At 36.8% G+C, this 19,374-nt stretch overlaps 1 protein-coding gene across 1 annotated transcript in view; it reads right to left on the reverse strand.

Moving 5' to 3' along the window:
- Nucleotides 1–19,374, reverse strand: part of SPMAP2L (sperm microtubule associated protein 2 like) — a 67,326-nt gene that overhangs the window by 6,761 nt on the left and 41,191 nt on the right. Inside the window, exon 6 of the mRNA XM_067035769.1 lies at nucleotides 13,349–13,464. Coding sequence (XP_066891870.1) covers nucleotides 13,349–13,464 — 116 coding nt within the window. The remainder of the gene's footprint in view (nucleotides 1–13,348; nucleotides 13,465–19,374) is intronic.

Below are 19,374 nucleotides of genomic sequence, written 5' to 3' on the forward strand. Positions count from 1 at the left end.
CTGTTATTTGGTTGAAGTATATGAAGAAAATCCAGTTCCCCATACTAGTTGGAAAAGAGTATATTTCAACAGCTTTTTCAGATAATTGTGGATATTCTTCTTTGATACTAAAATAAAACTTGACAAAGGGTAGTTTCTTAAAAATAAGAGTTGCAATGTACAATCTGAAACTGTCAAGGAACTTTTCATACTCCATTACCATAAAATCCATTTGTCTATCTTACATATTGAATGAACCTTTTATTTGTGTATAATTTTGAACTTGCAGATAACTTAAAAGGTTCTGGGAAACCTTTATGCATACCTGGGTCACATTTTTGAAAACCGTTGCCCTAGTATAAATAACATTGTGGTATATAATAACTGGCAGTGAACAAATAAAGGCTGGGGCAATCATGGGGGAGGGGCAGATTCTTATCCCATATTTTACATAGAAATATACTTCAAATAAGTTGAGGAATTAACTACTTTAAAAATAAAAAGAAACCACAAAAATACTACAGGAAAATAGAGGTGACCAGTGGTGTGCTGGTAAATGTTTAACAGTTAGCTCCTCAGAGAAAAAAGACTGATTTGTAGTGCTTGGCAATTTCTATGGTGTAAAAATTCCCACCATGGTCAATTTCAAACTATGAAGGTGATCGATCTCACTAAATGCAAAGTTAGAAAGAGATGTGTACCATCAGCTCTTGTGAGCCAGTACAAGCACACTACTGGGGGTGATTTTCTGAATTCTTTTTGGGTAGAATTTTCTAATCATAAAGCAATGGAAGAAACCTCAAAATAATAAGATTATGGGTTTTACCACACATACAATTTTAACCTCAAGGTAACCCAAACAAAATGAAAAGGCAAATTAGAAGTTCTGCTTCCAGTAATAGCAGAGTAGCTTGTATCTTCTTGCCTATAACAGTTAGAGACTCTGAATAAAACACTGAAAACAAAACAAAACAAAACTCTTTGAAGGCACTAGAAAGCAATCAGAAGTAGGCAGAAACTAGACAGGATAAGACTCTTGAAAGAAGGAAAGCCGTTCATCCTCGCCCCTTCCTGATCATTTGGGAGAGCAAAGCAAGGTAGGTGTTTCAGCCTGGTGGGAAGGAAGAAGGCACAGTGGCCCATAGCAGGATGTTAGGGCCAGAGCATCAAGAGAAGGGTCGACGAAGTAAGAGGGCTTGAGATATCAGAGACACCAGTAAGAGATCAGAGCTTTGGGAAGGGGCCTCCCAGTATGAAGTGTCAGAGACTGAGTGGCATTGTGCAGGGTGTAAGAGCCCACATGCAGAAAGAGAAGACAGCAGAGATGGGGGAATGATTATACACAGAGAAGACATGTATTAAGGGTAATGGGAGCCAGGTTTTTAACTTTCAGAGACAAGCATTACAAATAAGGAAAGGGAGGAAAAGAATAAACTTGGTAGTGTTGGATAAGAATTGAAGGTAAAGGTGAAAAATCATGTATAAATCGATATGGAAATAAATATAGATGAAAATGTGTATATGTATGTGAATAAACACCAAAGGTTCATAATCTTACCCTAATTACAAGAAACATTCAGACAAATTCAGTTTGTCCGCTATTCTATAAAATAACTGCATGGTAATATTCAAAAGTGGTCAAGGTCAACAGGCAAAAAAAGATTGAAGAACCATTCCAGACCGAAGGAGACTAAAGATACTTGACAACACATGATTTTGAACTGGATTATTCCTCTATAAAGGATATTATAGAGGAAAAATAAGTGAAACTTGAATGGGGTCTGAAGATGGATACAATGAGTGAAGAGATTAAAGGTCCAAGAGAAACATGTAAATTATATATATATTTTAAAAACCAAATGGAAATCCAAGAACTGAAAAACACAGCATCTAAATTAAAAATCCATTGGATGAGATTAACAGAAGATTGTTCATTGTGGTAAAAAGAACTGATGACATTGAGTACAGGTGAATATAAGTTATTTAAAATAAAGCATATAGGGCTTCCCTGGTGGCGCAGCGGTTGAGAGTCCACCTGCCGATGCAGGGGACACGGGTTTGTGGCCCGGTCCGGGAAGATCCCACGTGCTGCAGAGCGGCTGGGCCTGTGAGCCATGGCCGCTGAGCCTGCGCGTCCGGAGCCTATGTCCACAGAGGGAGAAGCCACAACAGTGAGAGGCCCGTGTACCGAAAAAAAAAAAAAAAAAATAAAAAATAAAAAATAAAAAAATAAAAATAAAATAAAGCATATAGAGAAAAATATTGAAAAAAATAAAACAACCTCAGTTATCTATGGTATAGAATATGATGATATAGCACAGGTATAACTAGAGGCCTCAGAGTAGAGAAAGAATGACACAGAAAAAAAGTCTGAATAAATGATAGCAGAAACAATTGAAAAATTTGATTAAAAGCAACATCCCACAAATCCTTGAATTTCAGGGAACCACAGGTAGGACAAATACCAAGAAAACTATATGTAGGCATATTTAGCCATACTGCAAAAAACCAAAGATAAAGAGAAAATCTTAAAATAGCCAAAAGAAAAAGACACATTAAATATAGAGTTAAAATTATAATTTTAGCTGGCATCTCACCAGAAATCATGGAGGCCAGAAGATCATGAAAAGATACTCTAAAGCATTATCAACCTAAAATATGTTTGTATATCCTACAAACATATCCTTTACAAATAAAAATAAAATAAGAACATTTTCAGAGTAACAAAAACTGAATGATCCACTCTATAAGAAATGGTAAAAGAAATTCTTAAAAACAATTGGGAAAAAAATTAACAAATACAAAAGTTGACTCTTTGGAAAGATTAATAAAGCTAATTTGTTAATCCCTAGCAGGCCTGATCAAGAAATAAAAAGAGAGGGCTTCCCTGGTGGCGCAGTGGTTGAGAGTCCGCCTGCCGATGCAGGGGACACGGGTTCGTGCCCCGGTCCGGGAGGATCCCACATGCCGCAGAGCGGCTGGGCCTGTGAGCCATGGCCGCTGGGCCTGCGCGTCCGGAGCCTGTGCTCCGCAACGGGAGAGGCCACAACAGTGAGAGGCCCGCGTATCTCTAAAAAAAAAAAGAAATAAAAAGAGAAAACAAATTAACAAACAGGAATTAAAGCATCACCACTATATATCTTAAAGCTCTTAAAGAGAAAAAAATATATATTACCATTAAAAACTTTATGCAAATAAATTCAACATAGAAGAATGGACAAATTCTTTTAAAATACAAAACAGACACAAGAAGAAATGAAAAATCTGATTTGACGTATACCCTAAAGGAATACCTGAAGAAATTTAATTCATAATTAAAAACCTCCCCATAAAGAAAACACTAAGCCCAGATTGATTTAAGGGTAAATTATCTCAAATATTTAAGGAAGAAATAATATGAATCTTACACAAATATACAGAGAATAAAAAAGCAGGACATACTTCTCAACTCATTTTACAAGACCAACATAACCCTAATTCCAAAACTCAACAGATATATTTTTAACTATAGATCACTATCCATCATGAACATAGATGCAAAGTTCCTCACTAAAATATTAGGAAATCAAATTCATAATGTGTAAGTGGGATTTTCCCAGGAAAGTAAGGCTGGTCTCTTTATTTTAAAATGAATAAATGTAATTAATCACATTAGTAAAATAAAGGAGAAAAATCATATGGCCATTTTAATAGATCCAGAAAATCATTTTATAAAATTCCTGGTTTAAAAAAAAAACAGCTCTAAGCAACTATGCACAGAAGTCTGCACATTAACAAAATAAAGAGAAAAAGATCATCTGGGCTTCTCAGTCAAGAATAATACTTATTCTTGTATCTTGATTATGGTGGTTAATGAACGGGTATATATATTTGTCAAAAGCTTATTAAACTATACAATATGAGATCTACACATTTTAAATTTTATACATATATTATAATTTTAGTATATTATATATATACTGTTTTTATATAAATTATAACCTCAAACTTTCAAGTTACAAGCTGGGAAAAATATTCACATCATATGTAACAGATGGAGAATTAATATCCCTAAGATGTAAAGAATTTTATGAATCAATAAAATATGTACAGACCAGTAGAAAAATAAAGCCATGAACAAATTTAGAAAATGAAAATACATGGCAAATAAATGTAGAGAACAATTTGACTTTATTAATAATCAGAGAAATGAAATTTCTCCTAATCTATGAGGTCATTATACCAACATGTCTCTCCCCCATCATTCTTAATCTTGATTATTTTCTGAGAATAAAAATTCTAGAAGTAAAATGACTGAATCAAGGGTATGAACATTTTTGAGGTGATTCACATAAAGTCCGAAAATGTGTTACAACAAAAGTAATTTTTATTTACATATTCACTTGCATTATTTGGGCTGCCTTTTTAAACTGCACATAATATATTAATTATTTATTTTACAAAAAATTAATTTTATAATAAAATATATCTCATTAAAAGTTATGGATTAAGTGAGCTATGAAACCAACCCCTTTCTTTTTAAGTTTTGTAGTCCTAACAGTTATTATAAAAAGAGACTTGGTATGACATTCATAGTGGTAAAAGAACTTCCTACAGTGTATCCATACAAAGTCTGGTGGCAAGTAACCTCAGGTACCTGTAATAGTAACTTGACTTCTTTTGTGGGCGTGTGTTATTTTTAAACTCTGAGAAGATTTAGAATTAACTATCAAAAACCTAAGAAAATCAAAATCATAGAATTAATACTTTGTCTTAATAAATATGTGCAAGAATTGATGAAATTTGAACAGGGACCATAGATTAGTTATAGTACTATACCAATGTTAAATTTCCTGATCTTGATAACAGTATGGAAGTTATATAAGATAATGTCCTCTTGTTAGGAAACACACACTGAAGTACTGAGGGAAAGGGGTATATGATGTCTGTAATTAACTTTCAAAAATGATTCAGGGAAAAAATTAAATATACACACACACCACAGAGGAGAGAGAATGATAAAGCCAATGGACTTTAACTTTTGCAGATTTTCAGTAAATTTGAAATTATTGTTAAAACAAAAAATAAGTGTATATTATTAAAATAAAAAGCAAGTACGTGTTTTAAGAGAATTTGGCGTGTAAGAGTGATAACATTACAATTGCAATTTGAAATATATAACAGAGTAACTGATTTAGAATTACGACATTAAGTTGAAATCTTAAATTTATGTCATTCTGAGACTGGCTGGGACCTGAGACCCTTGACTGTAGTGCTTCCACCTTGACAAATGCCTCCTGGAGCAACAGAATACAAAGAAACTATAAGGGACTAAAAAGAACTGCATGCATGTGCAGTTGGGGCAAATTATGAACAAGAAGAACATACAAAAAGGCCAAAACCCAACTTCCACTTTTGAGGTACCAGGAGTAAAAGTAGGGTACTATGTATGATCCTTGTACCCAGCACCACCAAGGGGGTAGGCCCACCACGTATGCCAACCACCGGCCCGATCCACCTATTGGCCCCTATCTTCACCCTGTTTAAAGGACCAGCTCGCCCCCTCTCTGGGAGTGAGCAAGGGCATGTGTTACTTGTTTTCCCTCCCTCCTGCTATAGCACGAGTCCCAGTAAAGCCTTACCTGAATTTCTCATCTGGCCTCTTATCAATTTCTATTGATTAAAAAGTGCAAGAACCTTAGTCAGTATCAATTCTTACAACGTTAAAAAACTTCAGGTTCACTATATAAGTTTAACGTATTAGATTTTTAATAGTTATTTAATATTTGAGAAGGTTTTGTTAATGTAGATGGCTGAAATAAAATACTTTAAAAAGAAATCTAATGTATTTATAAATATAAGGTATTTGAAGGTATTTAAGTTTGGAAACCAAATCAAACATTACTTAGGACTCTTAAAAGTCATTGTCAAAAACTGCTGGAATTATTGGGACTTCCCTGGTGGCACAGTGGTTAAGAATCCGCCTGCCAATGCAGGGGGGACAGGTTTGAGCCCTGGTCTGGGAAGATCCCACATGCTGCAGAGCAATGAAGCCCCTGAGCCACATCTGCTGTGCCTGTGTTCTAGAGCCTTCACGCCACAACTATTGGAGCCCATGCACCTAGAGCCCGTGCTCTGCAACAAGAGAAGCCACAACAATGAGAAGCCCGCGCACCACAATGAAGAGTAGCCCCCACTTGCTGCAACTAGAGAAAGCCCACATAGCAATGAAGACCAAACACAGCCAAAAAAAAAAAAAAAACCCCAAAAAACCCCATAAAAAACTGCTAGAATTATAAAAATTCCAAACTAAACTTAAAAGACTAGGAAATAGATTTTCTAATTTGAATTTTTTAAACTATTAATCATTTAAATCAAGAGCATACTTCCGAACAGCCTTTTCTGCAGACAAAAACCATGCTCAAGGATACCAAAAGACTCAAATCACTGGGTAAGGAAGTCTTTTTTCTTAAGTGCCTATAAATTCTTTGCTACTACTCTCACGGAGAGGTGGGGTTTGTGTCCCTGCCCCCTTGAATTTGGCCAGACTTGTACCTGCATCAATCAACAGTGTATAACTGCAGTGACATAATGTGACTTCCAAGGCCAAATCATAAAAAAAATGTAGCTTCTACCTGATTATTCTAGAAGGCTCACCCTTGGGACACTACATCTTAGGATATGTCCATCCACCTCATTACAAATAACTCAATTTTGTTTCTGTAGTTTCCTCTAAAAGTTTTATAGTGTCTGGTCTTACATTTAAGTCTTTAATCCATCTGGAGTTTATTTTTGTGTATGGTAGGGAGTGCTCTAATTTCAATCTTTTACATGTAGCTGTCCAGTTTTCCCAGCACCACTTATTGAAGAGACTGTTTTTTCTCCATTACACGTTCTTGCCTCCTTTGTCGTAAATTAGGTGCCCACATGGGGGTGGGTTTATCTCTGGGCATTCTATCCTGTACCATTGATCTATATTTCTGTTTTTGTGCCAGTCCCATACTGTCTTGATTACTGTAGTTTGTGGTATAGTTTGAAGTCGGGGAGCCTGATTCCTCCAGCGCCGTTTTCCTTTCTCACGATTGCTTCGGGGGCTTTTGTGTTTCCATACAAATTGTAAGATTTTTTGTTCTAATTCTATGAAGAATGCCATTGGTAGTTTGATAGGGATTATACTGAATCTGTAGATTGCTTTGGGTAGTACAGTCATTTTCACAACATTGATTCTTCCAATCCAAGAACATGGTATATTTCTCTACCTGTTTATGTCATCTTTGATTTCTTTCATCAGTGTTTTATAATTTTCTGAGTAAAAGTCTTTCACCTCCTTAGGCAGATTTATTCCTAGGTATTTTATTTTTTGTTGCAATGGTAAATGGGAATGTTTCCTTAATTTCTCTTTCTTATTTTTCATTGTTGGTGTATAGGAATGCCAGAGATTTCTGTGCATTAATTTTGTATCCTGCAACCTTACCAAATTCATTGATTAGTTCTAGTAGTTTTCTGGTGGCATCTTTAGGATTTTCTATGTATAGTATCATGTCATCAGCAAATAATGAGTTATACTTCTTTTCCAATTTATATTCCTTTTATTTCTTTTTCTTTTCTGATTGCTGTGGCTAGGACTTCCAAAACTATGCTAAATAAGAGTGGCAAGAGTGTTCATCCTTGTCTTCTTCTTGATCCTAGTGGAAATGCTTTCAGTTTTTCACCATTGAGTATGATGCTTGCTGTGGGTTTGTCATATACGTCCTTTTATTATGTTGAGGTAGGTTCCCTCTATGTCCATTTTCTGGAGAGTTTTTATCATAAATGGGTGTTGAATTTTGTCAAGAGATTTTTCTGCATCTATTGAGATTATCATATGGTTTTTATCCTTCAATTTGTTAATATGGTGTATAACATTCATTGATCTGTGTATATTGAAGAATCCTTGCATTCCTGGGATAAACCCCACTTGATCATTTTGTATGATCCTTTTAATGTGTTGTTGGATTCTGTTTGCTAGTATTTTCTTGAGGATTTTTGCATCTATGTTCATCAGAGATATTGGCCTGTAGTTTTCTTTTTTTGTGACATCTTTTTCTGGTTTTGGTATCAGGGTGATGGTGGTTTTGTAGAATGAATTTGGGAGTGCTTCTCCCTCTGCAATTTTTTTGGAAGAGTTTGAGAAGATCGGTGTTAGCTCTTCTCTAAATGTTTGATAGAATTCGCCTGTGAAGCCATCTGGTCCTGGACTTTTGTTTGTTGGAAGATTTTAAATTACCATTTCAATTTCATTACTTGTGTTAGGTCTGTTTATATTTTCTAATTCAGTCTTGGAAAATTGTACCTTTCCAAGAATTTGTCCATTTATTTGTGGTTGTCCATTTTATTGGCATACAATTGTTTGTAGTAGTCTCTTATAATCCTTTGTATTTCTGCAGTGTCAATTGTGATTTCTTTTTCATTTCTAATTTTATTGAATTGCATCCTCTCCCTTTTTTTCTTGATGAGTTTGGCTAAGGGTTTATCAATTTTGTTTATCTTCTCAAAGGACAAGCTTTTAGTTTTAGTGATCTTTGCTATTGTTTTCTGCATTTCTATTTCATTTATTTCTGCTCTGATGTTTAGAAGTTCTTTCCTTCTACTGACTTTGGGTTTTCTTTGTTCTTCTTTCTCTAGTTGCTTTAAGTGCAGGGTTAGGTTGTTTATTTGAGATTTTTCTTGTTTCTCGAGGTGAGATTGAATTGCCATTAACTTCCCTCTTAGAACTGCTTTTGCTGCATCCCATAGGTTTTGGGTCATCATGTTTCGTTGTCATTTGTTTCTATGCGTTTTTTAATTTCTTCTTTGATTTCTTCAGTGATCTCTTGGTTATTTAGTAGTGCACTCTTTAGCCTCCATGTATTTGTGTTTTTTACAGTTTTTTTCCTGAAATTGATTTCCAATCTCATAGTGTTGTGGTCAGAAAAAATGCTTGATATGATTTCAATTTTCTTAAATTTTCCGAGGCTTGATTTATGACCCAAGATGTGATCTATCCTGGAGAATGTTCCATGTTCCAATTTTCTAACTGGCCACCAGGGAAGCCCAATGGGTCTTGTTTCTGCATCCACTCAGCCAGTCTGTGTCTTTTGGTTGGGGCCTTTAATACATTTACATTCAAGGTTAGTATTAAAATGTATGTTCTGGGCTTCCCTGGGGGCGCAGTGGTTGAGAATCCACCTGCCGATGCAGGGGACATGGGTTCGTGCACCGGTCCGGGAAGATCCCACATGCTGCAGAGTGGCTAGGCCCGTGAGCCATGGCTGATGAGCCTGCACGTCCAGAGCCTGTGCTCCGCAATGGGAGAGGCCACACAGTGAGAGGCCCATGTACCGCAAAAAACCAAAATAAATAATAATAATAATATGTATGTTCCTATTACCATTTTCTTAATTGTTTTGGGTTTGTTTTTGTGGGTCTTTTTCTTCTCTTGTGTTTCCGCTTAGAGAAGTTTCTTTAGCATTTGTTGTAAAGCTGGTTTGGTGGTGCTGAATTCTCTTAGCTTTTGTTTGTCTGAAAAGCTTTTCACTTCTCCACTGAATCTGAATGAGATCCTTGCTGGGTAGAGTAATCTTGGTTGTAGGTTTTTCTCTTTCATCAGTTTAAGTATATCCTGCCACTCCCTCCCAGCCTGCACAGTTTCCACTGAAAAAATCAGATGATAACCTTACGGGGATTCCTTTGTATGTTATTTTTTACTTTTCCCTTGCTGCTTTTTATATTTTTTCTTTGTATTTAATTTTTGATAGTTTGACTAATGTGTCTAATATGTGACTAATACGTTTATCCTTGGATTTATCCTGTATGAGACTCTCTGTGCTTCCTGGACTTGAGTAACTATTTCCTTTCCCATATTAGGGAAGTTTTCAACTATAATCTCTTCAAATATTTTCTCAGTCACTTTCTTTTTCTCTTTTTCTTCTGGTACCGCTGTAATTTGAATGTTGGTGCATTTAGTGTTGTCCCAGATGTCTCTGAGATTGTCTTCAATTCTTTTCATTCTTTTCTCTTTATTCTGCTCCTCAGTAGTTGTTTAAACCATTTTGTCTTCCAGCTCACTTATTCGTTCTTCTGCTTCCGTTATTCTGTTATTGATTCCTTCTAGTGTATTTTTTATTTCAGTGGTTGTGTTGTTCACCTCTGTTTGTTCTTTAGTTTTTCTAGATCTTTGTTAAACGTTTCTTGTAATTTCTCAATCCATGCTTCCATTCTATTTCCAAGATTCTGGATCATCTTTACTATCATTACTCTGAATTCTTTCTCAGGTAGATTGCCTATTTCCTCTTCATTTATTTGGTCTTGTAGGTTTTACCTTGCTCCTTCATCTGTGACATATTTTTTTTTGCCATCTCATTTTTTTTTTAATGAGTGGGATTGTGTTCCTGTGTTACTGGTTATTTGGCCTGAGGCTTCCAACACTGGAGTTTGCAGGCTATTGGGTAGAGCTGTCTTGGTGCTGAGATGAGGAACTCTGTGAGACCTCACTCCGATGAATATTCCCTGGGGTCTCAGGTTCTCTGTTAGTCCAGTGGTTCAGACTCAGAGCTCCCACCACAGGAGCTTCTGCCTGACCCTGTGCTCACAAATCAAAATCCCACAAGCCACGTGGGGTGGCAAAAAAAAAAAAAGAACAATAACAAAGTTAAAAAGAAAATTAGACTAGGAAACTAACAGATATGTTAGAAAGAATGCAAAAATAGATGAATCAACAACCGGAAGGTATGTTAGTACCACAATAGTGAAAAAGAGGAGGAGGTGTTTTTTTTTTTTCTTCAGAGTCAGAGAATCTGGGTGCATTAATCAAAAATAATGAGTAAAATGATCTGTCTGCCAATTCTCATAGCTGCCTAGGTTTCAGGAGAACAATGAACTAACTTTATTAATCAGCAGTTCCTGATTGTTACAAAGTGTCAACCATAAATTTCCCTTCATTTTAATAATACTTGCTGAATGCTAAAAAGAAAAGAAAAAAAAGGAGGTGGTGAAAGGCCTTGGCTGTGGAGGGCGGGGCCTAAGCAAGGGCAAGGTTTGGGTGGTGGGCGGGGCCTATGCTCAGGAACCACAGGGCTGGAAAAGGTCCTGGGGGCTGTGGGGGTGGGGCTTAGGCTCAAGGAACAGAGGGGGCTCAGGCGTGCCCCCCACCCCTGGTCTCAGAGGGCAGGGGACCTCACCTGGGAGCCCAGCAGGCTTCCTGGGCTCGAGTGGGTGGGGCAAACTCCCTCTTCTCCTCTCCCACTCCTCCGGCCTGGGGTCTGGGAGGGTCCCTCTCCCCTGCCTCTCCTGATCTCCTGGCCTCCCTCCTATGCCCTCAGGACCAATGCAGGGGGACCTTGGAGGGCAGGGAACTGGCCTGGGAGCTCAGCAGTCTCCCCAGGCCCCAGTGAGCAGGGCAATTGCCCTCTGCTCCTCTCCCACTTCTCCTGGATGGCCCCTCCCCACTGCCACTCCTGATCTCCCTGGCCTCCCTCCTGGCCCACGTGGCCTGGATGGGGCTTTGGAGGGGGGGAACCGGCTTGGGAGCTCAGCAGGCTCTGTGGCCCCAGTGGGCCAGGTGATCGCCCACTGCTCCTCTCCCACTCTTCCCGAAGAGTCCCTCCCGCATGCCTCTCCTGATCTCCCCCCCCTCAGGAGTGCCGATCTTGTCTGGCATCCACTTCTCCTCCCTCCGTCCCCGTACATCCTACATCCTACCGGTTCACTCTGGGATTCCTCCTGTCTCCTTGGTGGTTAGAGTCCCCCACCAGCGGCCAGCAGGTGCCTTAGTTGTGGGGAGAGCTAACTCCACAGCTTCCCACACCGCCATCTTGACTCCTCCCCCCTGACTGTTGTTTTACATCACTAAGTTTGGGGGTGGTTTGGTATAAAGCAACAGATAACCAGATCAGAACTTAAAGGATGGGTTCTCTGTTCAGGCATACTGTGTTTTATTGTACTTTGCAGATACTGAGTTTTTCACAAATTGAAGTTTTGTGGCAACCCTGAATCAAGCAAGTCTATCAGCACCATTTCCCCAACAGCATTTGCTCACTTTGTGTCTCTGTGTCAGAAATATTCTCACAATATTTCAAACTTTTATATTTTTATTATATTATGCTGATATGTGATCAGTGATCTTTGACATTACTATTGCAAAAAGATTCAACTCACTGAAGGCTCAGATGATGGTTGAGAATTTTTAGCAGTATTTTTTTAACTAAGGTGTGTACATTATTGTTTTAGACATAATGCTATTGCACATTTAATAGACTACAGTAGTATAAACATAACCTTTGTATGAACTGGGAAAGCAAAAAGTTTGTGTGACTTGCTTTATTGCAATATTTGCTTTATTGGGGTGGTCTAGAACTGAACCCAAAATATCTCTGAGGTATGCCTGTACTGGTTCTAGACTATCTGGAATTTGTTTTCTGAGCAGATTGGATTTAAAGCTATTAATGATCCTATTGCCAGTGGTTTAAAAAAAAAAAAAAGACTGGTAATCCATGGCATGCACTGACAAAACAGAAAGCAAGATGTGGTAACCAAGCAGCTTCTGACAGAGATCATTTTAGTGAAATAAAGAGGTATAGTGAGGTTGGCTCATTGCTTCTAAGTGCACTGGAGAACTTGAGGAAAGAAATTACCAGCTCAGGCCTTTAAATTCCCACCTTAAGGTGTAGTTAAGGGACCAGAAAGTTTTTGTGACTTACCCAAAAGAACCTCTTATCTTTAATGGTCACAGGACTGAAAATTCTCAAAACCAAGCTCAAAATCTAATCCTGTGAGTGGGTGAATTACAGCACAAATTGAATTCCCAAACTTATATGGTCTCCTATATTAAAGTTAGGGCAATGATTGAGAAGGAATTGGACCTTAAAAATTGCAATCAGAACATAAGGGCACATTCCAGTGAAGAGGGGACTTTGAACCACTGAACATACCTGAGCCTTCCTTACCAATAGAATCAGCCCTTCCTCCCTTGTCTGAAGAGGCAAGACTCTCCTGTAATGGCCTCTTCTGAAGTAAATATCTTCCAGGGGACTGCTGAACTACCCCCTAGTCTCTCTCATTTCTTCTAGATCTATGACCAGACTCAAGTCCCAGCTGCTGTAACAGTCTTCCATAGACTTCTCATCAGCTCCCACAATTGCTTAAGGTTAATTCTATAATACGCATTGTGGTTCTGCTTCTCTCATCAAATCCTGACTGATACATTAGGCACAGGTGAGATAGTCAGAAAAATTCATTTGATAAGAGGGTAAAATAAACATGAAGAAAAGGAAAATACACACCTAGAAATAAGAGGGGAGCACATTACAGTTACAAACATGCTACATGTTACAAAGTCCATCAGGAACTGTTTCTTTCACATGGACCCACTTACGCTTTTTGGAGGAATACAGTTTGGATTTGTGACTTTGGCTATTGAGAGTTGTAATATCCAGGGAGAAGGATCAGAGATTTGAAGAGAATCTCTTAAGTAATCACTGAAGGGCCTATATGCAAATGGAACATGAAATATTATAATCACTGGAGGAATAATAACTGCATTCTTCATTGCTATAATCAACGTACAATCAATTATATATATATTGTTTCTATCTTAGGAACATCTTTTCCCATAATCATTAGTGTTCCTTCTACTAGATTGTTGTTTCTCAAAGTTGTTTTACTATGATCCACAGTAAGAAGTACATTTTATATTGTGATACAATATATGTAAATCTGTATATCTGAAACAAAATGATCATGAAACAATGTTTTCCCTAAGCAATGCATTCTGATTTTTAAAATTTCATTTTATTTCATAAAAACAACAACTGGAATTGATTTCATGATCCACTGATGGGTTGAGACTTGCAGTTTAAAAAATACTTCACTTTCTACCAAAACCTCCTATTAAAACCCTGAGATAAAAATTCCAGTCACTACCAAGAACCCTCTGTGATGGCCAGCCTCCTGTACAGTGCAGTTTGAGACCGTGCTAGACATAACTCCCAGCAACCTGGCCGATTATCATAGGTGGTTTTCCCACACATTCCTTTCCCAGAACAAACCTATCCACCAACAAACCTACAAACCACAGAAGTCACCCTTTTAAAGTGTACAATTCTATGCTTTCTAGAATATTCACAAAATTGTGCAACCATCATCACTACCTAAATTCAGAACGTTTTCAACACCCTAAAGAGAAATCCCATACCTATTAAAATCCCACCCCATTACCCTCTCCCCAGCCCCTCCTCACCTCTAGGAACTAGTAATCTACTTTCTATCTCTATGGATTTGCCTATTCTGGAAATTTCAAATACATGGAATCATACAAATATGTCACTTTTTGTGTCTAGCTTCCTTCACTTGGCATATTTTCAAGAATCATGTATGAGTATGTCTTTCCTTTTATGGTTGAATAATATCCCATTATATGGATTTGTCACATTTTGTTTATACATGCATCCATTGATGAACATTTGAGTTGCTTCCACTTTTTGGCTATTTTGGAATGCTGCTGTGAATATTCATGTACAGGCTTTCGTGTGAACATATGTTTTCAACTGTCTTGGGTACATGCCTAGGAGTGGAGTTGCTGATCATATGATAATTCTATGTTTAACATCTTGAGGACCTGGAAAACTATTTTCCACATAAGCTTCACCAGTTTACATTCCCATCAGCAATGTGTGAGGGTTTCAATTTCTCCACATCCTCTCCAAGTTATTTTCTCTTTATTAATTATTATTATTGCCATTCTAGAGGTGTGAAGTAGAATCTCAGGGTTTTAACATGCGATTCCAAGATGACTAATGATATTTAGCATCTTCTCACATGCTTCTTATTCCTTGTATATTTTCTGTGGAGAAATGTCTATTCAAGTCCTTTGCCTATTTTTAAAATTGGGTTATTTGTCTTTTTTAAACAGTATTAAGAATTCTTTGTATATATTCTGAATACTAGTCTCTTATCAGATATATGATCTGCAAATATTTTCTCCCAATTTACGAGTTGTCTTTTCATTCCCTTGAGAGTGTCCTTTGATACACAAAAGGTTTTACTTTTTTTTTTTTTTTTTTTTGCGGTACGCGGGCCTCTCACATTGCGGAGCACAGGCTCTGGACGCGCAGGCTCAGCGGCCATGGCTCACGGGCCCAGCCGCTCCGCGGCATGTGGGATCTTCCCAGACCGGGGCAAGAACCCACATCCCCTGCATCGGCAGGCAGACTCTCAACCACCTCGCCACCAGGGAAGCCCAAAAGGTTTTACTTTTAATGAAGTCCAATTTATTGTATTTTTGTCACATGTGTTTTTGGTGTCATATCTAAGAAACCACTGCTTAGGTCACAGAGATAAATGCCTATGTTTTCTTCTGAGAGTTTTCTAATTTTAGCTCTCATATTTAGGTCTGTGGATCCATTTTGAATTAACTTTTGTGTATGGTGTGAAGTAGGGGTTCAACTTCATTCTTTTGCATGTGGATATCCAGTTATCCTAGCATCATTTGTTTAAAAGACTATTCTTCCTCAATTAAACTGTCTTGGCATCCTTGTCAAAATTCAACTGACATATACCATAGGGTTTATTTCTGTACTCTCAATTCTATTCCATTGATCTATATGTCTATTCTTATGCCAGTAACACACTGTTTTGATTACTGTAGCTTTTTAGTAAGTTTTCAAATCAGAAGCTGTAAGTCTTCCAACTTTGTTATTCTTTTTCAAGATTGTTTTTGCTATTCTAGGTTTCTTGCATTTCCATATGAATTTTAGAATCATCTTGTCAATTTCTACCCAAAAAGGAGAGCTGGACTTTTAATAGGGATTGTATTGAATCTATAGATTAATTTGGTGAGAAGTGTCATCATAACAATATTAAGACTTCTAATCCATGAACAGAGAATGTCTTTCTATGTATTTAAATCTTCAATTTCTTTCAACAATGTTTGTAGTTTTCTGTGTACGTACATTGCACTTCATTTGTTAAGTTTATTCCTCAGTATTTTGTTCTTTTATTTTTAATAATATTAAAATACATATAACATAAAATTTACCATCTTCACCATTTTTCAGTGTATAGTACAGTAGCATTAAGTGCATTCACATTGTTGTGCAACCAACCTCCGGAACAATTTTTGTCATGCAACTCTCTATACCCATTAAACAACTCCTCATTCTCCCCACTCCCTACTCCTTGACAACCACCATCTTACTTTCTGTGTATGAATTTGACTACAGTTGGTACTGTGTATAAGTGGAGTCATACAGTATTTGGTTTCTTCTGACTGGCTTATTTCATTTAGCATAATGTCCTCAAGATTCATCCATGTTGTAGCATTTGTCAGAATTTTCTTCCTTTTTAAGGCTAATATTCCATTGCATGTATTGTTTTGTGCTTTTTGACGTTGCTATAAGTGGAAATGCTTCTTAATTTCATTTTCAGATTGTTCATTGCTAGTGGGTAGATATACAATTGATTTTTGTATATTGATCTTGGATTCTGTGCCTTCCTGAACTAATTTATTAGCTCTAATCGTTTTCATGTGGATTCCCTGAGATTTTCTATATATAAGATCATGTCATCTATGAGTAGAGAGTTATCAATACTTCTTCCTTTACAACCTGAATAGCTTTATTTCTTTCTCTTGCCTAATTGCCCTGATTCAAATCTCTAGTATGATGTTGAATAGAAGTGGTGAGGGCTTCCCTGGTGGCGCAGTGTTTGAGAATCTGCCTGACAATGCAGGGGACACAGGTTTGTGCTCCGATCCGGAAGGATCCCAGATGCCACGGAGCGGCTGGGCCCGTGAGCCATGCTCGCTAAGCCTGCACGTCCGGAGCCTGTGCTCCACAATGGAAGAGGCCACAACACTGAGAGGCCCGCGTAAAGCAAAAAAATAAATAAATAAAAAATAACAAAATAAATAAATAAATAAAAGTAGAAGTGGTGACAGCTGATGCTCTTGTCTTATTCCTGATCTTAGGGTGAAAGGTTTTAGCCTTTCACCACTAATTACGATGCTAGCTGTGGGCTCTTTGTAGATGCCCTTTATCAAGCTGAGGAAGTTCACTTCTATACTTAGTTTGTTGAGTATGATAGTGTTGAATTTCGTTAAGTGCTTTTTCTGAGTCTATTCAGGTAATCATGTAGTTTTGGGTTTTTTTATTCTATTAATTTGGTGTATTACATTAATTTTAGTATGTTGAACTCAACATATTCTTGTATTCCTAGAATAAATCCAACTTGGTCATGGTGTATAATTATTTTTATATACTGTTTGATATGCTTTGCTAGTATTTTGGTATGGATTGTTGCATGTATATTTGGACTTGGTTTGGTAGTATTTTTGTATGAATTGTTACACATATATTCGTAAGAGATATTGTCTGTCATTTTCTTGTCTTGTCATTACAAACGTCTTCTGGTTTGGTATCAGGGTAACATGGACCTCATGGAATGAGTTGGGAAGTGACTTATCTTTTGGAAGAATCTGAAGGATTGGTCTAGGTCTTCTCTAGCATATCATTGAATTCATCAATGAAGGCATCTGTTCCTGAGCTGTTCATAGGAAGTTTTAAAAAAGTATTAATTAAATCTCTTTATTTGTTACGGGTCTGTTGAGACTTTCTATTATTCAGTCAGTTTCAGTGGTTTGTCTTTCTAGGAATTTGTCCATTTCGTTTATGTTATCTAATCTGTTGGCCTTACAATTGCTCATAGTAATCCCTTATAATCGTTTTTTCTCTCTATAAGATCAATCTGCAACCCTTCTTTTGCAAATGATTCCTTAGAAAGGTCCCTTCTTTCTTTCATGATTTTAGTAATTTGAGTGTTCTGTCTTGTTGTCTTGATAAGTCTAGCCAAAGGTTTGTTTTGTTGATCTTCTCAAAGAGTCAACTTTCAGTTTTGTTGATTTTCTCTGTCTTTCTGGTTTCTATTTCTTTCCACACTAATCTTTATAATTTCCTTTTTTCTGCTTGTTTGAATTAGTTTGCTTTTCCATTTGTTATCTCTTAAGATGGAAGATTAGGTTACAATTTGCAATTTTTTTTTTTTTTTTCTTTTGTGGTACACAGGCCTCTCACTGTTGTGGCCTTTCCCGTTGCAGAGCACAGGCTCTGGACATGCAGGCTCAGAGGCCATGGCTCACAGGCCCAGCCGCTCTGCGGCATGTGGTATCTTCCCAGACCGGGGCATGAACCCGTGTCCCCTGCATCGGCAGGCAGACTCTCAACCACTGCACCACCACGGAAGCCCTGCAATCTTTTTTATTTTTTATGTAGGCATCTACAGCTAAAATTTCCCACTAATCACTACTTTAGCTGCATCTCATAAGTTTTGGTATATTGTGTTTTCATTTTATTAATATCAAAGTGAGTTATTCTTTGACCCATTGTTTGTTTAGGAGTGTATTTAATTATACATATTTAAATTTTTTCTTCTGCTATTGGTTCCTAATTTCATCATTGTGGTCAGAAAACAGATTTTGTATGAATTCAATTCTTTTAAATTTATTGACATTTGTTTTATGACCTAATATATGATCTATCCTAGAGAATATTCCATGTGCACTTGAGAAGAATGTGTGTTCTGCTATTGTTGGGTATAGTGTCCTATAAATGTCAATTAGGTATTTTTGGTTTATAGTATTGTTCAAGCTTTCTATTTCCTTGATCTTCTGCTTGTTATTCTTTCTATTATTGAAAGTAGAGTATTGAAAAACTCAACTTGTTGAATTATCTATTTCTCTTTTCAATTCTACCAGGTTTTGCTTCATCTATTTTGGGTTCTGTTGTTAGGTATATATATATATATATACATATATATATATATATATATGTTTATAATTGTTACAGTTCTCTAATGAATTGACCATTTCATTACTATAAAATGTCCTTCTTTGTCTTAAAGTCTAATCGTCCAATATGAGTATATCTACTCACTTTAGTTAGTTTTCATAGTATATCCTTTTTTGTCCTTTTCCTTTCAGCTTATATTATTTCTTTGAATCTAAAGTATGTGTCTTATAGACAGCATACTAATGAGTACATTTTTTAAATCCATTCTGTCAATCCCTGCCTTTTGATTGGACTGTTCAGTTCATTTGCATTTAATACAATTACTCATAACATGGAATTTATGCTTGCCATTTTGCTTTTGTTTTTCACATGTTACATCTTTTTATTCCTCTATTCCTCCATTCCTCCCTTCTTCCATGTTAGATATTTTCTAGTGTACCCTTTAAATTCCTTGTTATTTCTTTTACTATATTTTAAAAATTATTTTCTTAGTTGTTGCCCTGTATATCTTAACTTATAACAATCTAATTCCGATTAATATCATTCCATTCCCTCCCTTCTTTGGGCTGTTTTTTAATACATTGTATGTCCATCAACACAGATTTATAATTATTGCTTT

Source organism: Kogia breviceps, chromosome 6, assembly GCF_026419965.1.
Source record: "Kogia breviceps isolate mKogBre1 chromosome 6, mKogBre1 haplotype 1, whole genome shotgun sequence".
NCBI classification, from domain to species: domain Eukaryota; kingdom Metazoa; phylum Chordata; class Mammalia; order Artiodactyla; family Physeteridae; genus Kogia; species Kogia breviceps.